The 25,464-nt window shown below is 35.5% G+C and overlaps 1 protein-coding gene across 2 annotated transcripts in view; it reads left to right on the forward strand.

Moving 5' to 3' along the window:
• Positions 1-1,887: 1,887 nt before the first annotated feature.
• LOC105191799 (zinc finger protein 423) overlaps positions 1,888-25,464 on the forward strand; it is a 33,639-nt gene continuing 10,062 nt past the window's right edge. Inside the window, exons 1-2 of one of the 2 annotated variants that reach the window (XM_011155454.3) lie at positions 1,888-1,965; positions 2,967-3,060. In XM_011155454.3, the coding sequence (XP_011153756.1) occupies positions 2,992-3,060 (69 nt within the window). In that variant the 5' untranslated portion in view covers positions 1,888-1,965; positions 2,967-2,991. Of the gene's footprint in view, positions 1,966-2,223; positions 2,536-2,966; positions 3,061-25,464 lie in introns of those variants that run through there. The other variant, XM_011155453.3, reaches the window with a different exon arrangement.

Raw genomic sequence — 25,464 nt, forward strand, 5'->3', positions numbered from 1 at the left:
ATTTCAAAGCTCAGCAAAATCTACATACTTCACCTGATTTTCAGCTCGTTCCGTTTCGCATCTTATGGGCCGCACGCGGGAGAAGATGTAAGAGGGATAGCGTTAAGCGGGAAGAGATGAAAATCGGCCAAAGTGTGCAGATTTTGCCAAGCTATTCTTATTTGGTGGTTCCATAGGCATAACATACCTAGATTGCGCGTTTCCCCACATTTCAGTCGGAATAGAGCTCACGTATATAAGAATGCACTGTTTTATGTTTGCGCGTTCTCTCTTGCACACGCAATAAGAGGAGGTAATTGCGATATACTATGGCAACTGTCTCCTCTTATTCTTCTTCCATCGCCTATGTGAGAGAGAACGTATAGACACAAAATAGAATGTATCCTTTTACGTGAACACTACCTCTATTCTTGAAATTTTAGAGAATGCGCAGTCTGGATTATTATATTTATGGTTTTGTGTTTATGCATTTTTTCTCGCACAGACGATAGAAGGAGAGTAAGGGAAGACTATAGATATAGTATATCGCAACTGATTCCTTTTATTCTTTATCTCTCGCGTATGCGAGAGAACGCGCAGACACAAAATAGAGTACATCCTTCTTTACGTAAGCTCTATCTTCACTTTTCGAACACATAGATATACTATATGTATATATATATGTGTGTCTATTCTTACTATATCTATGTTTATAGCTATATTAAAAAGCTCACGGTCATACCCTCTCCACATTATAAAACGATCAGACAGACAGTGGTAACTGAATACGTATCGTGCTCTTTGTAACGCAGACTACTATAGCTAAAAACATTCGTCTCGGTATGTACGAAGCCTGCGCATTGCGTCGTAAGAAGCGGTATAACCATAGACTTCTATGTACTGACTAGACTACTGACTATAAACGATAAGATGGTGGTGAGAAGTAGGTGCCACATGTATATTGTGTACGTATTATCTTCGTATATACCACATGATCAATTCATAACTTTAATCAGAGGGGGGGGGATAGAGAGGGGAGAGAGAAAGAGAGAGAGAGAGAGAGAGAGAGAGAGAGAGAGAGAGAGAGAGAGAGAGAGAGAGAAATAATGTATAAAAGAAATATTTATATTTCATTTTCTTTTTTTATGTATCTTGAATATTTATTGTCTATCGACACGTATATTATTCGTAATTAATAGTTGTATTTTTAAATTTTTAATGATGTACATTATAAATTTTAATATTGATGTTAGCAGTGATTTATGTATGAGTAAATTCAAAATGATATGACATTTTAAATTCATTCTATTTGAGACATATGGAAAGTCAGCAATTTCGTTAAGTATATAAAAACCTATAGGTATTGCATCATACAAGATAATGACTATGTTCAATACAATTCACCTATAGAGGTTTCTCTTTGAAAAAACTTATTTGCATAGAAAATATTTATAAAATATAATATCTGAGGATAAATAGTATATTGATTCATATAATCGCTATAGAGGAAGATAGAACGGTTCCTGTTTTACCATCTCGCTAATACATTTTTGGTCGCTCGAAGACAAAGGTGTTGTCATTCCAATATGATTATAATTTAATGGACAATGATGATAGTAAAAACGAAAGCACAATATATATACACAATTCTATTAAATAAGGATTTTAATTCTAAAAACGACAAATTTTATGAAATTATTAATCATTTCTAGAATGATTCAAACCTTCAGTCGGAAAAGTTGTAACCTAGCTTTTCATTTCTGGTTTTGTACGCATGATCAGCAGTGCACAAAACTATGTAGGTGTAGTAGTGAAAATTATGACGAAGGGGGGGGTTTCACACAGGATGTAATGTAAATGCAACGTTGCCACATCGGGCGAAACTATAAATAGGTTCTGACAAAAAGGCACGACCAGTTGACTATCGTCTTTGGTAAGAAGAACTTGGTGAGCTATCCTGTTATATTATCTTCCTTTTTTCTTAAGGTAATATTCTTTATATACTTATTATTATTTCTTATTATTATCTGAACATTCCGATGTTGCAATATTATTTGATCTTATATGTACGTAATGAGAAATATATTATTATAATGTGATGAGGACTCAGAATAATAATACAAATATATAAAGCTAGACTTTAAAACATTGCGGTATACATATCGAGTTTTTCAATCTTTATCTAAACTATGAGTGGATATGTACTGAAAACATAGGACTATCCCCCCACATAGTCGCACGAGCACATTCCGATCGCAGCTTGGGCACACGTAACGGCCCGCGTAGTGCGCATGCTGTTAATATCGCCGCCATCTTGTGCAACGGCTTTTATTTGGCGACTGTGCTTCGTGTTGAGCGCGGTGTACTTACGTTCTCAAGTTAATTGTGAATTGCGCACTTGGTGACTCAGTTAACCTATGTTTTGTGTTCATATTGACAAAGCAACGCTATACCATCATACCGCTTAAAAAGCTTAACTATAGTGCAATTAGTGATTTTAAAACAACGTGGGTGTGATATTCTTTCTTTCAATGTTTTTTACACGTTTACGTTCAGGTATGATGTTGCAAAGTTTTGTTATTCTGATATGAGGTTAATATGTCAGTATATTATATTCTATGTTGCATACTTAGAGATACTTGATAACAGAGATATGGTTCTCTTTACTCTAAACATAATCTTAAATATTGGTGGAAACATTGCATCATAATAAAACTTACACCCATCTTATTGAGATTTGATATATTATCAATATCTATTTACAACATGTATATGTACCAAAATTGCTTCTCTTCATACATTTTATCTGTATATTGTGTATTATCTGAATGTTACATCTGTATATTTCTTTGCATTTATATCAACGTAGACAGTTGTCATTGTGAAATGACAAACATTTCTATAAAATTAATTCATAGCTAATATATATGTTAACATATATGTGTTTGACAAGTTTTAGAAAAATGCTTTATTGTTTAATATTATAGGATCAGTAAGGATACTACAAGTAACATGGCTCGAGTTGTAATATATGAGAGACCTGTAGATGCCATCCATACGAAGACCCATATAGGTCAAATAGTAAGTACTTTCATATATATACAAATATTTTTTATAGTTATATTCAATAGTATATACTGTTTAAATTGTTATTTATATTTTATGTTGAGCATCTTAATAGATTTACTAGCGAGTCATATGTAAGAATATATAGAGCTTAGGACCGGTTATTCCAATCTCTTGGTAAGTTAATTGATAGTTAAATTGTATGTTTATCTTTGTTTTTCCTTTGATTTAATCATAGACATATGATTTAACTATCAATTAACTTACCAAGGAATTGGAACAACCTGTCCTTAAATATTATCTGTTCCTTATTCAATCACTTAAAATAATCATGAGATATATTATATAAAAGGAAAAAAGAGAATTTATTCCAGATTTTATGTCTAACAGGATTAGTAATTTGTATTTCTTTTAAGTTATATTATTAACTGCAGAGATCAGATAAAACAAAAGTAATAAGGTAATATTATTTAATAGGCTTTACATATAGCATATTTCAAGTATATAAGGAATGATGATATTGCATATGTATATGTGTGTATGATATGTTATGTATGAAAGCCTGCAAATGACATTCGTTAGTGGTACATCTGTATAAGTCGGTATAGCAGAAAACTAAGTTTCATAGTTGATCGTAGATTCCTACTTTATCATCGTCATATCAATATGGTTTTCATCCAGTTAAGACCTGGAATACAATACGTCGTATGTTGGAGTCGGATGTCGCAACTCAGTTGATGGTCCAATAAGAGAGTTTGTTTTCCGGTAGTGCGTTTTTCTCATTGAACTATGAATTGCGTTCCGACATCTGACTCCGACATACGACGTATTGTGTTCCAGGCCTAAGGGTGCGTTCCGTTTCACGCATATGCGCGCATTTTTTATAGTATACGTGACATAAACTATAGATAAATGCGCGCAAATGCGTGAAAAGAACGCACCCTAAGTAGCTTCTCCCGCCTCTTTTTAATGTTTGTGTACTTAATACTTATCCACATTAAATTTACAATTCAGAATTAAATAATATTTTTGTATATTTCTATATTGTAGTCATTACCTGCAATGTGATCAAAAATTTGCCAAGAGCTTTATTTTGACTTGCAATTAAAAATAATAGTTTAAAACTATGAAATTATATATTGTTCTGACGTAAGTAAAATCTTAAAATTTTTCAGGAAAAAAATTAATCTACAATACAATTTCTACGTGTAAGCAGGTTAAAAGCATCATTTCTTTCTTGTTTATTTTTTCTGTTTCTCTTTGTTGTTTTTTCTTGTTTTTTATTTCTTTTTATTAAAGTTGCCAGACTTGTAAAGGTCATCAAACACTTTCCATAAGACGGTGACAGTAAAGTTCGACCAATCATGTTCATAAGATGTGACAGTAAAGTTCGGACAATCGATTCGATTGTCCATAACCGTAACCGTTTGAAACGAGCAACGCGATTGAAACTTTACTATTACGCATTACGGGAAGTATATGTGATGGTTTTAAGTTGGTAGGGAAGATAGAGAAGGCCGAAAATTTTTATGAGCAAATAAAAGTTTGTCCGGCAGAATATGTCTGTCGTCTTTCCAAACGTTAATTTTCAACTGCATATATAGGGTGTACATAAGTAAGTAATACTTTACCGCACGATTTAACATTATTGACAGCACTGTAGTTAATTGAATCACGTATAGATATTACAATTTGATAATTTTGAAATTTCCAAAAATCGATAAATTAACAAAAGTTAGGGCACTATTGTAACAATATATTCTTGAGATCAAATAGAGTAAGAAAGTCTAGTATTATTTTTTCTTTCGACAAATAGTTAGCGAGATATCATAAATTAAATATTAAAAAAATTACCAAGTTTCCCATAAACATCTTAAAAAATATTAGGCAATAAAGAAATGTTTCAAACAAAAGTTGTTAAAGTTAATTAGTAAGAAAATATATAATAAAAAATTAGAGTTTTTGTTTAAGAAAAGTAATGATCAATGAATATCTCGAAAGTGGCGCCATCTGTAAACAAAATGGTATAGTTGTTATATGTCCCCTTTGAAACTATACAACTTTTGTCTGAAACATTCTTCCATATTTAAAGCCGTTTGCGAAATCCAGGAGTGAAATCAGATTTTAGAGATGTCCTATATATTTCATACATGTATTTCACATGTATATATTCATAAATTTCACTGATGAAAATATTACTAGATAATGATTATGCTAAGTCACTATGATAGTACATCTGCAAGTAGTACATAAGCAGAAATAAAACTTCAATGCGGTAAGGAAGGATAATGTCTTTGGCAGGGCATAATAATTTTGATAAATTTTTGCTAGAAAGGACAATCTTTCCCGGAAAAGAAAATCTGGCAACCTTAATCTTTGCTTTAGAAAAACCCTAACCTAACCGAACTTAGGCTGGCTCCATCTATGGGATGTCCAATTTTAACTTATGGCATATTCGAGCGAATGGGTTTTAACCATAGACTTATACAGATAGACTATGCGTCCCATGAGAGAACTTGAAGACAATATTAAAATGAGAGGAGCGATAGCTGAGTATGTCTCTGTTTAACATGTGTCTTGGTGTGGAAGTCGAAGAGGAGAATAAGAGGACAGTTGTACAAAGGTTATGGTTCGCAAATTAATTGTCCTTGCTAGATTTAAACTCTGGTTGCTTTAATCACTGTTACGACTTATCCAAAAAATAGAATAGGACAGAAAAACGCTTCGAAACATTCGTAACGGTTGCTGGACCGCACTCGACATTATCTTTCTCCTTGTGTCGTTTTCTTCCCTCTCTTGATACAGACCGAGAGAGAGAGAGAGCCTCACACATGCAATAGCTCTATTCTCTAATGTAGTTTTCAGTGCAGCGTAAGGATGCGCAGTCTATCTATATAAGTCTATGGTTTTAACCCAGGGTCGATTAATGATATCACAAGCCTCTACTAATCAATCACAAAGTTTACCTGTACATGTTCGACTCAAGATCTTGAATTAATCGATCCTGAGTTAAAGTCCGTTCATTCGAATACGCCATTAGACATCGAAATATCTTGAAAACGATATATTTTTGAAAAAAAGAAAATTAAAATGAAAAAAAGAAAAATAAAATGTTTTAAATAAAAGTTGTGGAATTTGAAGGGTTATTAGATGAGTTTAGATTTTGGGCCTAGAAGACCCACGTTGATTTTCTTTTTATAGGAACTGCTATTTTTTATTGCAAATTCATATTCTATGAGAAACAGAAAATTTTATCGCTGGTAATTTTTTGCTGAACCTCTAATAGGTGCAAAATACTCCTCAAAATTCTTATTATAAAACATATTCCGGTTAATGAAGACAAAACCAGCGGACAATATGTCTTTGGAGGATCTTTCAAAAGATAAGTTTATTGTTTCACTGTTAATAGCACTTATTGTTAATATGTACATTTTATTCATATATTATTATAGGACACATATGCGAATAATTGTGCTCGAATGTTCATGTAAGATGGCGCGTATTTTCGTTTAAACTGTTTATTATGTGTTATTTTTTCAACATTAATAGACTGTCTCACAACAATATATCTTATATTTTTTGAATCATTTCTTGATTTATTGTTGACATCTTTGAACGTCCAGAGCGAGGTATAGACTTGGCAGTTTATCTTATCTTATTTAAATTGAATAGCCCAGTTTTTTTATTGTTAATAATGAAAGAGCAAATTCGTTAAAATTATTTCGTTTACTTAACGGCCTGTAGACACTAAATTATTTTAGAGATTAGTCTGAGGTTATACTATGCATATTAAAGTATAACTATGCATATTAAAAACCAAAATATTAATATATTCATAATCTCTATATTTTCGACTTTCTTAAACCTTTTTAAACATTTTTCTTTGTTTAAATTGGACAACACAACTTTCTATTATTAAAATAAAGATGTAAATTATAAAAATTGCTTTTAAAATTAAAAGTTATAAAAATATCTTTATATTTATTTGAATTTGGAAAAATACTTTTTGTTATAAGTCTAGAAGCATCAAATTTATAAACATGAGGAATATTACTCGTAAATAAACTTATGAAATTCATTAAGTACGTTTACTTAGAAAATTATATAAACGTTTTATTAATTGTATTAAATATGTAACATAAAAATAAAATTTAATGGTTTGTTGTATGATAAATCTAAAGACATTTATATTTACATAGAGATACATAACTGTTTGATTTTCAAGTTAAAAACAATTTTATCTTTGAATCTTATTTTGATTAATTTAAAATGAAAATATGGAAGGATGTAATAATATATTGGCATCCAGTTATTAAATATAATATTAAGTCAACGAAATGTAAATGCATTTCAGAAATAATAGAGAATGAAGTTTGAATGTTATCTCTGTATAAGGCCGAGAACTTATTATTTAACATTCGTATACGTATACGTATAAAAGTCGAATTTATCGGAATTGTTTTTCGATGTGATCTTGTATAAATTTACCAAAACTTTACTTTTTTTATCTTTTGCTGCTTACATATATTAAACTACGAAAATTACGATAAATAATGATAAGTTGCAAAATTCACAAGATTTTAGTGATTTATTCCAAAGACGACATAGTTTCTACAGCTTTAAATTATTATTTTTTAATCATTTCTTTTAATTAGTTAATTTTTTGTGTTTCTTCACTCACTTCTGTCTTTTCCTTTCTTTTTTCTCACTTCTAATTGATCAAACACTATTCTGGTCACTACCATTACTCATCTATATTAATATTTATCAAAAGATATCTCAATCAGTTACCATTCTCTTCGATAAAGAAAATGAAAATATTCACAAAATTAGAAACAATTTTACAGAAAAACGTAGCTTTCTCAAAACAACAAATCTAATATTTTTTTGCATCCTGAAATAGTCAAATATCAAATTATTATTATTTTTAAACATAACGCGAAATAAAACCTTTTGCAGATTTTCAGTTATTTACAGCTGACGTCTTTTTAACATAGAAATTTATTAAAAATTCTATATGTGAAATATTTAGCGAATTTTAAATTCCTTTTGTATTATCTGATCAATATTATCTGACTATGTCACGATATAATTGCGGTAAAAATTATTAGTATTTCAAAATTATAAAGTTGTATTGCTTATCTTTAATTTTATTGAAAATTTTTCCATACAATTTTTACAATAAAACATTTCCCTCTCATCTTGTTACAACACATTAATAAATTGCGAAAATTAAAATAAATAATAAATCACAGAATCTATAATTTCCTCTTATTTATTTATGCAGTAAAATTTATAAAATAAATTTATAATAATAAGTTCAAATATTTTTAGTTTTTTTGTTTTTTATATAGTATTTTATATTTTTATACTAATAGGAATAAACTTCTATTTTGTTTGATACAGTTAACAAAACCAATTTTATACAGATGTGCCATGCATTCGATGTAATAATTATATCCGCTGCACTTCTTTCACTGCTTTCTTTTTCTAGCATAGATCAATTAATTATTATTATTATTATTATTAATTATTATTAGTAGCTATATTGATTTTTAATTTTTAGAATAAATATACAAAATTATAATGTATTTGAATTGTATTTAATATGTATTGTGCTTGTATTATATTTAATTTCTTGAAATATATTTAGTTCTTTGGAAATATATATTTTTATAAAGATTGAACGCGGAAAAAAAATTCATATACATCTAATGCTTGAAATAAGTTTATTTATGTTATACATATTTTATATTGAACTGATAGCTATATTTAATGTTCTAGTTTTGTTAATATCATGCTATTAAGTAAAATGGAAAAAAGTCAATGAAGTCTATAGAAGATTTTTAATGAAAATTGTGTGCAAGTGCATCGGATGTTATTAATACAATCAAGTATAGATCTTTAGAATATGGAATAAATTCCATTTTACCATATTACATATTACATATTACAATTCCATATTACAATAACATAGATTAATTATAAGTTTTTATATATGGAATAAATATAAAATAGTTTTATAGGATATTTTATCTTTTCACTTATATTTTCAGCAAAATAAAATGTCACACAAAAGGTAGTGGATAAAAGTTACAAGGCGTTATCAGAATTATTTGACGTAAATATTCTAATAAAGTTAGCTTTCAAGAATTAATGACCATGCCATATGTTATCAAAGTTATGATCCTGATTATTAGCTTTTAGTTGTCGTTTATTTTGTTTATTATGTAACTTTTGCAAGAATGATAATGTTTTTCGAAATATAAATCACTTTGACTTTTAAATAAATTGACTTCATGAAAAGATAAGGGTGTACAAGAGATACAATTGCTTTTTGGAGAAAGTATCTAGATTTAGCGAATTTTTTTTTTTTTATAAATTGACATTACTTTTTTGATAGGCGATATCGTTAGTGAAATTGGGTATCCCATGGAATGAGTAAATCAGCTGTGATGGATATTTATCTCGCGTTAAATCGGCATACTTTTTGCATATAATCCATATATTTCCCATATTCTTTCTGCATTATTACCATACTTTTTTGCAGCGCATCTATAGACTATATCTTTTCCGTAGCACTTCGACATTTTTCTGTATTCTTTCACATCACATTCATTCACTATTTGTATTTTTCTTGGACTATTCCGATACTTTTTCTTTACTTTGTCAGAATTATTCCATTCTACATCAGCACTTTTCGTTCAGCACATATTTTGCATATATTTTACGCTACTTTCGCGCATTTCCCGTAAGTTTCCCACATTCTTTTTGTATCTATGCCATATTTCCGGGAAATTTTCCTTTCTCGTATCCATTTTGCTTTCTTGCACCACTTTCTTTATCACATCTATATTTACCACATTCATCCCGCATTACATTTCTTCCGCCCTCACTCTCCTCACCCTCCCACTCCTTTTCTCCCCTTATTCCCTTTCCTCTCTCTCCTCTCTTCTCTCTCTTTCTGCCCACTATCACTTCTTTCTCCCTCCTCCCTCATTTTCTCCCTCTTCTCTCTTCGCATTATTTCGTATATATTTCACAAACTTTTCGTACTATACTCCAGTATTTTTTGTATCTTTCCTGTATGATACCTCTATTTTCTTTTATACTATTTCCGCACTTTACACTACATATCTATTGCGCTTCACATTTATATAGATTGTTTAAAAAGTCATTGCGTTTATTTCCGATAGATGGCTTTAGTTGTATATTTAATATATTGAACGCAACTATAAATTCATGAGTCTATGCGCGTTTGACAGCTAATACTTATAGCCTCTATCAAGGAAAAAAGTGTGCGAATAAATTAACAATTATTTTTTCTAACGTTTTGGACATGGAGAGTCAATACGAGTATTTTCACCAAGTTTTATTTTATTACAGGGTTGTTATGTTTTAAACAACGTGTTTAAAACAGACTATTTAAAACATGTTTAAAACAGTAGACACTATAAACTTTTGTTTTAAACAGTTTTAAACTATTGTTTAAAACGCCACAATTAAAATATAATTATTTGGAGAAAAACTGTAAGAAGAGGTGTTTATCAATATATTTATTTTTAGATCATTAACTCGAACATACAAATAGGATAAAATAACAATGCATATTAGTATTTTTAATGCTTACTTTTTAATAACTCAAAATAAAATATTTTTTAGTTTTTATAACTCAATATAAAATATCAACTTTTTCTTGTAACAAAGAACTTGTTAAGAGATGAAATTACTCAGTCTTAATCTCATGTTCAGTTTGGTCAACTTCACTTTTTTGTTAAGTGCTTTTAAAACTGTTACTAATTTTGAAGTTTTTTCTAATCTGTTTCTAAGTTTTGTATGCACTGAACTAAAAGCTGAGAAAAGCCTTTCTATGCTAGGAGAAGAAGCAATTGCTGTATGAAGTTGCGTTACCAAGTCGAACGTTACAGTATTGACATTATTTTTTAGTGCAAGTCATCATGTTATCGGTTTTACATTTTTAATTTATTCATTGGATTCCCCAGGAAAAAGATAATTTTTAAATGGAGAGGTTTGTGCTCGGTAACACATAACGTCAAACATGGCTGCAGGATGATACGAATTGACATATTCCATGGCTTTATCTAATTATTCTTGACTTAACTGAAGTCCTCTAGATCGATGATCTAGCAAATTTGCTAAATAATATGTAGGTGTCATTGCTATTTCGAAACGCTGCAGAACACAATTAAGATTAGACTCTTTAAAGTTCGGTATCAACAGTATCACATAAATGCATAGTTTCGTCGATTATATCTGTCACTGATATACATACTATAGATTCATTGTGAATGTTGCTCCATCCATCTTGAGCCATACAAACAGTCTTTCTATTTAAACAGTCTTTTATTTTAGCTAAGCTCTGGGTTAAATACTTCATCAGTTCATTTGCGATTTGAAGTCTTGAAGATGGTTTATAGCCAGGATGTAATAAATTTATTAATTTTATAAATTCCGTGTGTTCCACATGTCTAAAATTTGTCCGAATTTGTAGCATAAATATATCTTGCTACCTGCACGTCAAATTTTTTCTTGGTTGCAATAGATGTCCTAGTTATAAATGGTTCCATATCTAGTGACTTTAATTTGGCTTGTGTTGGTATGGATGCTGTGAATGTTGATGTTGATAAAGGATGAGTGACTATATCTGTCGCTGTAAACAAAATATTCAAAAGTCAGAAACTTTATATTTTACAGAAAATTTAATTGAACATGTAATAAAAATACAATCTTTCTTTTGTTTCAAAAAAGAAAAATCTAAAATTAGGTGAAAATTATTATATACGTAGTCCATTTTTAATGTTTCAATAATAAATATATTTATGTATATTAACTTGAACAAGACGGATATCGAGAACGAATACTGCTGTTATCAGAAATATTGTCTTCCTCAACATTAGGAAATTTGGGATTGCACTTTTTCACGTACTTCTTCATTCTACTGACCAATCCTACCATAATTATATCGCATTTTTTACATTTTGTTTTAACAGACTTGTGTCCTTTAATTTCAATGAAATTATACCATACTGGATCCTTCTTCCTTCCCGTCATTTTGTATTTTTTAAGAACTGAAACAACGTGATCGAGAGTGTAATATATTGAAAGTGACAAATTATAATTATAACAGTAGATAGTATGAGTATAAAGTAAAATTATAAACCTAACCTAACAGTAACAACATTCTATATATTTTCGTTATTGTCACTTACCTCGTGTTGAGTTGCAATATGTAGATTGATAATAAATTTAAGAGAAAAATCAAAAGTGATACGACAGCAAAAACGATACGATAACGTATTACGATAACGATACGATAATGTATTTGTGTTGAAACTGTAAATAGCGTTGTCAACATTGGAACTAAAAGATACTCAAAATATTGAGAGGCATTAACTATAAACAGCGCTACGAATGGAATGCTAGCGATAACAGCGCTGTACCACGATTGTCTATAAAATATTAGATAGTGCTGAGAGAGATCGCACAAAGTAGAATAGCGCCACTCGGTATATTACGGTTGCGTTCCGGAATTGACTAGTACTAAAGATTTACAGTTCGCATATGGCCAGTTTCAGTACTGAATTTCAGAACACAATATATGTAACTACATTCTGTGTTTTATGGGTGTGTTTGCGGAGTGACCTATCAGAGCTATGAACTTATTTTATATTTACTGCATATTTAATGAACGATAAAAAGAGAATAATATTAATGAAGCCAGTAGGGTTTCCCAAATGTAGTCTACGTATATAAGAAACGTGATTTGGCATGTTTGATTACAAAGAGATTGATGTGAGTATTATTAAGGAAGACATTTAAAAATTGTTCTTTTTGGCTTGTTTAAAACATGTTCTTTTTCTTACTTAAAAAAATATGAATAAAACAAAAATTGCTTTAAAACATTACTTTAAAAAAACGCATTGTTTTTTGTTTAAAATAAAAGAAAACGTGTTTTTTATTAACTCTGCTTTATTACTTCCGAAAAGGAAAGAATGCTGTGTAGGCTTATGAAAAGTTGTGTAAAGTTTATGGTAATGAAGCCCTAAAAGAACGCCAGTGTCAATATTAGTTTGCTTATTTCTGTTCTACTATGGTGACTATAGCGTGAAAGATGCACCTTGTTCAAGTCGGTCATCGGAGGTTGATGATGATAAAATAAAGACATTAGTTGAAGCTAATCGAATCGAATTCTACCGTTCGTGAGCTCGCTGAAGCACTAAACATATTGGTCGGAAGCATTTACCTTCATTTGAAACAACTTGATTACGTCAGTAAACTCGATGTTTGTTCTACATGAACTGAAAGAAGTTCACCTCATAAAACGCATAGACATCTGCGATCAACATTTGAGACGATAATAATCCGACCCATTTCTGAAACACATGATTACTGGCGATGAAAAATGGATTGCCTATGTCAATGTGAAGCGAAAGCGATCATGGGAGCAAACAGGATGAACCGACCCAAAGCATATCAAAAGCAGACATCCACTAGAGAAACCAGGTGAAGCTTTCAATCTGGTGGGATTGGAAGGGTATGATGTTTTTCGAGCTCTTAGTTAGGAATACTACGATTAATTCAGATGTGTACTGTGAATAGCTCGACAAATTGAACGAAGGCTTAACTTTTCCGTCCGGACCCTCACCTTATTTTCAATTTTAAAATATCCAGCCAACCTTTTTGAGTGGCAGTATACATACTTAAGTATACACGCAATTATCACTTATACATTTATATACAAATAGCACCACTTATACACCACTTACCACAACTGCAATAGCAGAAAAGTGGCCAGAATGGATAATTCGCAAAGAAGTGGTCTTATATTATGACAACGTTCGACCACATGTAAGTTCGATGACTCACGAAAAATTGTTGGAGAAATTGTTGGAAATTGTTGGAGTTGGGATGTGTTGCCTCATCTACTATATTCTCCAAACTTTGCACCATCAGACTACCATTTGTTTCGGTGCTTGCAAAACTCCTTGAGTGGAAAAATGATCGCTTCAGATATTGCTATTGAAAGACACTTGGTTTAGTTTTTCGCTAATATACAGGGTAGTCCATTTTAATCGATAATTGGAAATATTTCGTCAAGCCAGATCGCGAAAAATGTTTAAAATAAAAGTTGTAGGGGTCAATGGAGGACACACACTGATGACCTTGACTTTGACCTTGAGGTCAATTTTCAAGTTTACCTGAAGGTCAACTTCGATTTTTCAAATAGGAACCACTATGTTTGACTTCAGAAATGAAAAGAGCGGAAAATTTTACGTTCAGATAGGTAAATTATGATAGCAATCTCATGACATTTAAAGGTCATTTTAAAGCCAAATACGTATTTTTTATTAGTATTCTCAAACAATTCGTAACGTAAAGGAGGTACTAAAAAATGTTTTCAACAAAAGTTGTAGAGGTTAACCCATTAACGTCAAACTTGCATGTGTTTATCTCTGCATTTTCATAAGCCTGAAATTATATGAAATCCATCGAAAATATTTATAAAAAATACATGTCCGAGGAGTTTTGTGTGTGCTCCTTTAAAATCTATGGTCCAAAAATCGACTTAGCGCATATTTAACAATAAATTTTGCAATTTAAATAAAGAAAACGAGAAATTTGTGGTACCTTCTTTTAAAAAGCCCAAATTCTCATCCTGATCCAGCAATGCAATAGACCTAAAACCAATGAGGATCGTGCATTAACTATTTCTTCTAAAAACCTATGCAATTTGTTTTGTAAATTCTCAATACGACGGACCCAATATGGCGACCGAAAGGTGAAAAATCTCGAAAATGCAGGAAATTAAGTTTTATTTTTTCACTTTGCAATGCTGTTGTTTTCTTACTACAAAATTTCGATTTGATATGACATTCGAGTATGTGTAGAAGATATTTCATACGAATAAATATGGCGGAAAATAAAATGGCGATCATAAAAGTCGAAAAATCATGAAAATCAGACATTTTTAGCTATTTATCAGTCATTTCTACATATAATGTAAATGTATAAGCATACGTTTATGAATGTTAATATTTACGTGTATGCGTACGTATACTTATTGATACTTCCGAAACAAAAGGGATTATACTTACCTCGTACGAGTAATTATATGATTATAATTATACTTGTCTTTATTTTGATTCACCTTTGTCAGCAGTGAATTATTTTTCTCTATTCTTATATGATTATATAATTACTCATATGAGGTCAGTATAAATTTTTTGGTTCCGGGGATATCAATAAGTATACGTACGCATACACGTGAATATTGACATTCATAAACGTATACTTATATGATTATATAATTACTCGTACGACGTAAGTATAATTTTTTTTTGTTCCGGGGATATCAATAAGTATACGTACGTATATACGTGAATATTGACATTCATAAACGTATGCTTATACAGGGTATCTGTAAAGTCCGACCCCACTTCTGGATCTCGGAAGCGGCTATAAATATGGAAAAATGTTTCAGACAAAAGTTGTAGGATATTGAGGGGGACACATGATAAAAATATGGGCTTGACCTTGAGTGACTTTATCAAGGCCAGGTCAATGTGATCGATGTTTTCTTAAATGGAACCTCCTATTTTTTATTACATATTCTTGTATCCCTTGTCGAGACGTTTTCAAAACATTAATTATTTTTGTTTTTTGCCCAAGCCGTTCCCAAGATATGAAGCTTCAAAGTTGACATACCGCCGGCATTCCCATTACCCATTATGAAAGAAGGAGGGCGTACTAGGTGGCGATGGGACGCCATACGGGACCTGCACCTTATTTTCGTTCCGAAGAGAGAAAAATATCGAGAGCGCGGTAGTCGCTAGATCGGGAATCAAACCCGGGCCTTTAGCTTTTGCCGGGCGACTGCTCTAAACGACTGAACTACCTGACGCTCCACATTCATGACATTCTCCTCTTCCTAGATAACGTTAAGAGTACACGGTGTATCGCGTGGAAATTGCACAGTCGGATTTACACCTCGCGCGCGTGCGTGCGTGCGTGCGTGCGTGCCACAGTAGAAATAAGGACACCATGATTCGTCACTCCCGTAGTATTTTTTGACTCCAAACCCTCTCTACTGTGTGTGCACGTGTGTTGCCTTAAGAAGGACCAATTTTGTGTGTATGAGTTTCTTCAGTCAAAATTCTCTCTCCTCTCTCTCTCTCTTTTTCTCTCTCTCCATCATTCTTCTTCTCCTTCCCCTTACATTAGTGGAGAGGGTTTGGAGTCAAAAAATACTACGGGAGTGACGAACCGTGGGATCCTTATTTCTATTGTGACACACACACACACACACACACGCACACACACACATGTATACACAAGAGATGTAAATCCGACTGTGCAATTTCCACGCGGTACACCTTTGGTAATGTGAATGCCGGCGGTGTATCAACTTTGAAGCTTCATATTTTGGGAATGGCTTGCGCAAAAAACAAAAATAATTAGTTTTGAAAACGTCTCGACAAGGGATACAAGAATATGTAATAAAAAATAGGAGGTTCCATTTAAGAAAACATCGATCACATTGACCTGGCCTTGATAAAGTCACTCAAGGTCAAGTCCATATTTTTATCATGTGTCCCCCTCAATATCCTACAACTTTTGTCTGAAACATTTTTCCATATTTATAGCCGTTTCCGAGATCCAGGGGTGGGGTCGGACTTTACAGATACCCTGTATAAGCATACAGGTTGCGTGAAAAGTTCGCGGAGCGAAACTGAAATAAAGAATACCAAATTCTAAAAATGAATTTGTTCCTCAATATAGTCTCCATTAATTTCAATACACTTGGCCCAATGGCTCTCCAATAATTTTATTCCATCGTGGAAGTGTGTTTCTGGAAGATTTGCGAAACATGCTTCTACGACTGCTATAGCTTCTTCATTCGACAGAAAATGCTTTCCACGGAGGAATTGTTTGAGGTTTCGGAATAGATAGAAGTCGCTGGGTGCCAAATCTGGCGAATACGGTGGATGATCAAGCAATTTGTTTCAATTAATTGAATTTAGACATTGACAAAACACTTGTGTGAGCAGGTGCGTTGTCTTGGTGAAAAATGATTTGTTTGTGCTGCAAACCAAGTTTTTTCTCACGAATTTTTGCGTCTAATTGATCCAAAAGGTTACAATAATATTCAGAGTTAATTGTTTTACCTTTTTCCAGATAGTCAATTAACAAAATCCCTTTAGCATCCCAAAAAACTGATGCCAATATACCTTTTTTGCCGATCTTTCATGCTTTGTTTGCTTTGGAGCTGAACATCCAGCTTCCGTCCACTGTAAACGTTCCTGTTTCAATTTAGGATCATGGTGATAGATCCAAGTCTCATCCATACTTATAAAACAACGCACAAAATCGGTTTTATTCTTCTTAAAACGATCCAAATGACGCTGAGAAGTTTGCTTTCGAGCGAGTTTTTGTTGAATTGTTAACGTATGCGGCACCACTTTTCTAAACACCTTTTTCATTTATAATTCTTTATGCAAAATATACTGTACCCGTTCATCTAAAATGCCTATGGTATGAGCAATTTTACACGTAGTCACACTTGGATCTTCAGAAACAATAACATGTATTTGCTCAATGATTTCTGGTGTTGATGCGCTTTTTGGGCGTCCACTGCGTGGATCATCTTCAATGCTTGTACGACCACGTTGAAACTCAAGTGCTCATTTACAAACCATTGTTTTTGAAGGAGCAGATTCCCCTAACACATTTACCATCTCGGAATGAATTTCCATTGCTTTTAAACCTTTTTTAACAAAGAACTTAATCACTGCACGCTGTTTCAAATTTTCTATTGCAAACAAATATACTGACACGTCAACTTCAATTGGTTTGTAAACACAGAAAGAATTGACAGATGGAAATGAAACCTAACCTAACCTAGGTTCATGTGAAGAGTGATTCTATATAACCGACTACAATTTATAACTCTACCGTTTACTTATAGATGCCGCTCCGCGAACTTTTCACGCAACCTGTACGTTTATAAATGTCAATATTCACGTGTATGCGTACGTATACTTATTGATATCCCCGGAACAAAAAAAAATTATACTTACCTCGTACGAGTAATTATATAATCATATAAGAATAGGAAAAAATAATTCACTGCTGGCAAAGGTGAATCAAATTAAAGACAAGTATAATTATAATTATACAGGGTGTCCCATTTTAATGTCCCATCCCAAATAACTTTTCAGTATTGAAGTTTCAAGAAAAATGATCTGAATAAAAGTTGTAGGGATTTAAGTGAGCTACCTTATGATGACCTTGACTTTGACCTTGACCTCTATTTTCAAGGTCATCTGAAAGTCAACTTGCGTTTTTTAAATGGGAACCCTTATTTTTTATTACGCTGTTTTTTTCTACTAGTTAATTTAAATAACTTGTCTAAAACATTTTTTTATTTGTCTAATATTTATTGAGATATTTGAGGAAAACTTGATCACTTTTTCAATATTTAACTTACGATATCTCGCTAACTATTTGTCGGAAGAAAAGTGGTACTAGACTTCTTTGCTTTATTTAGTATCAAGAATATATTGTTACAATAGCACACCTTGACTTTTGTTAACTTACTGATTTTTGGACAATTTCAAAATCATCAAATTAACAAAAATTAGGGCGCTATTGCAACAATATATTCTTAAGACTAAATAAAGCAAAAGAGTCTAGTATCACTTTTTCTAACCTGTACACTTTGTTGGCTCTTTTCTTTAGACCGTTTTTTCTCGAAAACGAAGAGGCATTGCATCGAATGCTATTACCATGAGTTACTGGTAGTTAAGTACTATTAACTTCGTAAGTTTCGCTCCAAACTGTTTCCCGGTTGACGCGTCCTCCCCTTGTAAGACTCTTACTGAAGTAAAATTACAAAAAAAAAAAGTAATGAAATGTATTATTTGGTGTTCGAAAAATTAAAAAAATGACTTCGAGATAAGTGGACGATGTATCAACCACTTTTTTTCTTTTTTATCACGGTGGGGAAATCCTCATGGATACCCCTGCCCCTTGGAGGGGAAGGTTATGTCGGACTCTTTTTTTTTTATAACGGTGGGAAAAATCCATCATGGATTCCACCGGTCCTGGAAGGGGCCATGTGGTTATGCCGGACTCTTACCGGCTAAAAACCCCATCGAAGTGCCTTTCAGATAAGTCTCAGAGTTGGGGTTTAGAAGGAAATAGTTGCCCTATTGCTTCTCCACCACCTCAGACTCTATGGTCCGAAGAACGACTGTGTCCACGCCTACCCGGCGCGGTAACCAGGCATCGCCCGGTTCCACCACTGCCAGTTGATCCAAAACGGGATCAGCTGGCCTTGGGAGGTAGAGCGGCACTTGGACCCTTTCCTCCCATCCTACCTCCCTTCATATCGGAGGTAGGATTGTGAAGGGGAACGGGATCCGGCCTCCACCAGGCTTGCCCATTCCCCCTTCCCCCCTGCTGTTACCACAGAGAATATGTTAATTGCAGGCCGTCCGCTGGAGAGGGGCTAACCTCCCCCCTTCCACAGCCGCAGACAACCGCAACGAGTACCCGGCGTCAGACTCCAGGTTAGCCCTTCTGAGAGGGCAGACCTTCCGTCCTCCGCCGGGTTAGGTAGTGCAGCACTGCCGCGCTCCACCCTGCCCCAGTTCGTCAGCCTGGCCGCCATCCCACGCAGCTCTTCAGCGAGAGCTTCGCTCCATCGCTTCCGAGCCCGCAGTGGGTCAGCTGCCCGGCAGCTAGCTACCGTGGCTTGTCTCTCCAAAATGTTGGCTGGCGCGCTTCGGAGTTGCCCCCAGTGGCGATCCAACACCAGGAGCACACACATTCTCCCCTCGGGAGAGCCAGTTCATTCAGAATTTCTATTCGCTCCGAGCATGGCCAGACGGCACAGCTCGGCCTACCACTTTTCCCGAATGAGGATCCGTCCCCGTAACCAGGCTAACGGATCCCATCATCCGGGTTTATTATTCAGGGTTCTTCCTTCCCTTAGCATCGGATGCCTGAACCGTCAGGCTCACGAGTCCGAGCACCCGCCCCTTGCCCCGAACCACAGCAACGTTCCCCGCCAGGGAACGAATCCCGATTTTCAACAGTGCGGCTTCGTAGTAGCGAGGGCACTTCGGATGGTCGGTTCTTATGCTCCCGCCGTCGGGGAACGTTCAATCCCCTAACAGAGGCCGCGCCCCGTGGTCGGATCGGCCCGGGTTGTCAGTGAGTGGTCGTGACCTCTCACTATTCCGGTGGCCTGGGAAACCAGACTCACGAGCTCGGACGACAGGTTTTTTCTCGGAGTTCTCTCTCCGGGTTTTTCCATTGGGTTTCCTTCCCCTCGTTCGGATGCCTGGTACCACCTGACTGACGAGCCCGATCGCCCGGGTTTTTTATTGGGGTCCTTTCCCCTACTGTATTGTGCCGGCGTGGTTCCAGGGTCCGGCGAGAGTCCCACAAAACTCCCCCAGCCAGACAGCGCCGAAGCTTCCCGTTCCTCACACCGGGGTCCACCACTTGGCCCGCCCCCATCACTAGGCAGTCCTCATTAGGACGTCCCGGCAGATCCACAGTCATGCCTCAACGCTACCACACCCTGACTCCATACGCCCAGTCACAACCAGCCTTAACTTGGCCTACTGGGCTTACGAGACCACATCCCGGGTTTTGTTATCGGGGATTTCCTTCCCCGGGTTTTTCCTTTGGGTTTTCCTTCCCTTCGTTCGGGTGCACTTACGTGCTCACAGGTCCGATCACCAGGGTTTGTTTAATAGGGTCTTCCTTCCCCTGGTTTGTTCGTCGGGGTTGTTCCTTCCCCCAAGTTCAGCCATCTGGAAACCGGACTTACGAGCCTGAACACCCGCGTTGTTTTCTTTCTCTTTTAGTTTTTCCAGTGGGTTTATCCTTCTCCTCGTTCGGATGCATGGGAAGCCACGCGCACGAGCCCGATCGCCCGACCGGTTTTATTCGGAGTAGCCTCTCCGGTTTGGTTGCCCTTGGGCTATCGAGTCCAAACACTGGGGTTTTTGCATTGGGTTTCCTTCCTCTCGTTCGGATGCATGGGAAACCATTTTTTTTTGTTCATGCAGGAGAAACCCATCATGGGTACCCTCGACCCTTGGGGGGGGGGGTCGAGGGTTATGTCGGACTCTTACCGACTAAAACTCCTGCGGGATGTCTACCGTTCGGACCAGTGTGGGGGGAGTCAGGGGAACTGCTCCCGCATTCCCTCCCCGACACCCCGGCCCCAGGGCTCATTATGGGAGCCCCACGCCCTAAGTACCGCGCTCCCAAACCCGCCTCCGCAGGGAAGGGGTCAGAGCACGGTGCCCTGATCAGGCATGGGAAACCATGCTCTCGAGCCCGATCGCCCGACCGGTTTGTTCTTGGAGTTTCCTATCCTCAAAATCCCTAAGCTAACGGGCACAACCTCCCGGATTTTTTATCAGAGTTTTCTCTCCGTTACTCTAAAATTAACTACCTTCCATCCTTCCTCCCTCCTAGGAGGGGCTAAAGCCCCCGTCATCCCTGAGAGTTACGGCCCTCATCCTTCGGGTTTTTTCATTGGGTTTTCCTTCCCCTCGTCCGGGTGCATGGGAAACCATGCTCACGAGCCCGGTCGCTCGGCCAGTTTATTATTGGAGTTTCCTCTCAAAATCCCTAAGCTAACGGGCACAGCCTCCCGGATTTTTTATCAGAGTTTTCTCTCCGTTACCCTATAACTAACCCACCTTCCATCCTTCCTCCCTGGTTTTTTGTTAGAGTTCTCCTCTCCGTTAACTTCCCTATGGGATAACGGCCCCAATCTCCGGGTTTTTCCGTTAGGTTTGCCTTCCCCTCGTCCGGGTGCATGGGAAACCATGCTTACGAGCCCGGCCGCCCGAATAACTACTCTAGGAGGGCTTCAGCCCCCAACATCCCTGAGAGTTACGGCCCTCATCTTCCGGGTTTTTCCATTGGGTTTTCCTTCCCCTCGTCCGGATACATGGGAAACCATGTTCATGAGCCCGGTCGCCCAAATAACCCATTCCTTATCAATAAAAGGATAGGCCGGTCGCTCTTAGTAGCCACTCTCCTCGGTTCACCCTCGAACTTGGAATCATAAGATTTCAAGTCGAGTCCATCACCTTGGATCATTTTGGCCATCAAGCTTCTGCACTACGACAAGGTGGCGACCACCGCAGAAGGTTATGTCGGACTCTTACCGGTTAAAACCCCACCACAGAGGGTCTTCTGCCAGACGGGCCGGAGTGGGGGGAGCTGCGCCAGCATTCCCTCCCCGACCGACCATCTATGCCGCAAAGAGTTAAATGCTGTTTACCGACCTCTATTGTGTTCACTGCTGTATCATGTTTTATGTCTCCTGCTTTACTGAAGCATAGAGTGTTTTGAAAACAGCGATACACATAAATCGTAAAAGGATGGGAAACTATTTAGTTTTAAAGCGGATTATAAGGTACAAAATGTAAGAGCATCGAATTAATTAATATATCTAATAATTTGCATACAAAAAAGCAAGATGGAAAGGTCATATTACCTTTAGGAATCAATCTGATTCCACATGTTATTTTCTGTTTTTAACGTAAAATTTCTTCCTCTATCTATTTCCGGTTAAAAATAGGTCATTCTGTTTGAAAAACACAATTAATCTTGAAATCATCTTGAACAAGGTCATCTACGATAAGCTCAAGACTATCATCGGATTCCTCTCAAAACCCAACAACTTTTGTCTAAAACATTTTGTCATCCGACCATTTTCTATAACGTTAATCATGTACAATTAAAATAGGACACTCTATATACGTGAAAGAAGGACTTCGCCCAGAAAACTTAATCTAACCTAATTTATCCTACACAAGATCTCATTATAAGCAGTCGGTCCGAATATCTTGAAAATTGAGCCCGATAAACAAAAATGTTTCAGACAAAAGTTGTATGGTTTCAAGGGGGACATAAAACAACCATATCGGTTTATTTACAGATGGCGACACTTTCGAGATATTTACTGATCATTACTTTTCTGAAATGGAAATCCGAATTTTTTATTATATCATCTTTTTCTACTAGTTAATTTGAACAACTTTCGTCTGAAATATTTTTTGTCTAATATTTTTTGAGATATTTAAGGAAAGCTTGGTAATTTTTTCAATATTTAATTTACGATATCTCGTTAACTATTTATCAGAAAAAAACATGACACTAGGTATTTTACTCTACTTGGTTTTAATAATATTAGGTCTGGGAAAAAGTTCGTGGCGTTTTTTTTAGTAAAATTCAACTGGTTTTCTTATAGTGTGAAAATGAATTTATTTAAATCAAATATGCTCCATTATTATCTACAATGTTTCGCCATTTTTCGGGTAGAGCCATGATGCCATCGGTAAAGAACTTCTGTGGTTTCTGGTTGAAAAACTGAATCAAGTGGTTTTCATAGGCTTCTTTTGAAACCAGCTTAATTCCATTGAGAGAGTTCTGCAGAGATCGGAACAAGTGATAGAGGGTGCTATGTCTAGACTATACGGTGGATGCATCAAAACTTCCTAACCAAGCTCTCGCAATTTTTGACGGGTCATCAAAGAAGTGTGTGGTCGGGCGTTGTCATGATGGAAGACAACACCTTTCCTATTATTCAATTCGAGCCGTTTTCTTTCAATTGCCTGGCGTAATCTATCTAGTTGTCCACCGTAGAGTTGAGAATCAATGGTCTGACCAACTGGAAGTAGCTCATGGTGGACGATTCCCTTCCAGTCCCACCACACACATAGCATCACCTTTCTCGGCGTCAATCCTGGCTTCGCGAACGTTTGTGACGGCTCACCATCCCTTGTCCACGATCTTTGACACTTCCGATTGTCGTACGTGATCCATTTTTCATCACCGGTTATGACGTTTCAGAAATGGCTCGATTTCAGCGTTTCAGCAGCGCATCGCAGATGTTAATTCGGTCCATCATGTTTTTCGCGCTCAACTCATGAGGAACCCATATATGGAGCTTCTTTTTGTAGCCAGCTTTGTATAAATGGTTCAAAACAGTTTTGTGGTCAATGCCTAGCTCCATACCAATATCGACACTGCTGATATGCTTATCTTGCTGGACTTTTTCAAGAATTTCATCAGCTTTTTCAGTGATTGGACGACCAGAGCGTGACTCATCTTTCACATCAAAATTACCAGAACAAAAGCGAGCGAACCATTTCCGCGCAGCAGATTTTGATAAAGTACCTTCACCGTACACAGCACAAATTTTTTCACAAGCCTGCGCAGCGTTCTTCCCTTTGTCGTAATAATATTGCAAAATATAGCGCAATTTTTCATTACTTTTCTCCATTTTCAAACGCAAACAACTTTCCAACCACTGCACCAATTTCGATGTTTATACACTCAAAGTAACGCTCGAAGTGTCACCTTTCCAACGAGCGTTTAGTGGTATCGCTGCGATGTGTGTTTCCTGAGTTATTTGCAATTGACGCCATCTATCGGGAAAAACGTCACGAACTTTTTCCCAGACCCAATACATTGTTACAATAATGTCCTGACTTTTGTTAATTTGATGGTTTTGAAATTTCTAAAAGTTGTTAAGTATATTTTTGTATATATAATTTTCTAATGAGATATCTCAATATTTGACAAAATTCAGTCAAAGATATACAAGTTAAATTAGATTAAGTTAGGTTAGCTTTTATTGGGAGAGGTACAGAGGTAAAGGTTTTGCCTGTCCCTAGAGAATATATACGTGTGTTATCGTATTATATACTGGGACTATATATAAATATTATGACGAAAAATATGTTCCCTTCAAATCCATTGACTTTTGTCTAGAACATTTTTTCATTCGACCACTTTCTGCGATGTTAATCGGGGTACATAATTAAAATAGCATCCTGTATACGTGTACTGTTTACCATTTTTAATGTACGTTGTGACGGAAAAATATTTGTATATGAAACTTTTATTAACAATTTTTTAATAAACAATGAGTGATAGCTAAAACCTGATAACTATTCAAAAGGTGGCTTCTATTGGGTTGGCAAATAAGTTCGTTCAGTTTCCTAGAGTGGAATGAAACCATTTTTTTGATACATAAAATAAACTTTAATCAAATATTGAGCATTAATATTGATGATTTCGTGCCATTCTTCTTCCAACTTTATTATGTCGCGTTCGTAAAACGTTTGGGGCTTATTGGTGACAAATTAATCTAGGTGGGTTTTGATGGTTTCATCATCCTTTAAGGTTTTTCCGTTCGTAGAGTTCTATAACGACTGCAATAAGTGATAATCAGAAGGAGTTAGGTGCGGTGAATACGCAGGATGACGCAAAACATCCCACCCTGGACTAAGCAGTTTATTCCAGATGGTCAATGACGTATGGGGTTTGGCATTATCGTGGTGGAAAACCCTTCCG

The sequence above is a fragment of the Harpegnathos saltator genome, unplaced genomic scaffold (assembly GCF_003227715.2).
Source record: "Harpegnathos saltator strain DR-91 unplaced genomic scaffold, Hsal_v8.6 scaffold25, whole genome shotgun sequence".
Taxonomy (NCBI): domain Eukaryota; kingdom Metazoa; phylum Arthropoda; class Insecta; order Hymenoptera; family Formicidae; genus Harpegnathos; species Harpegnathos saltator.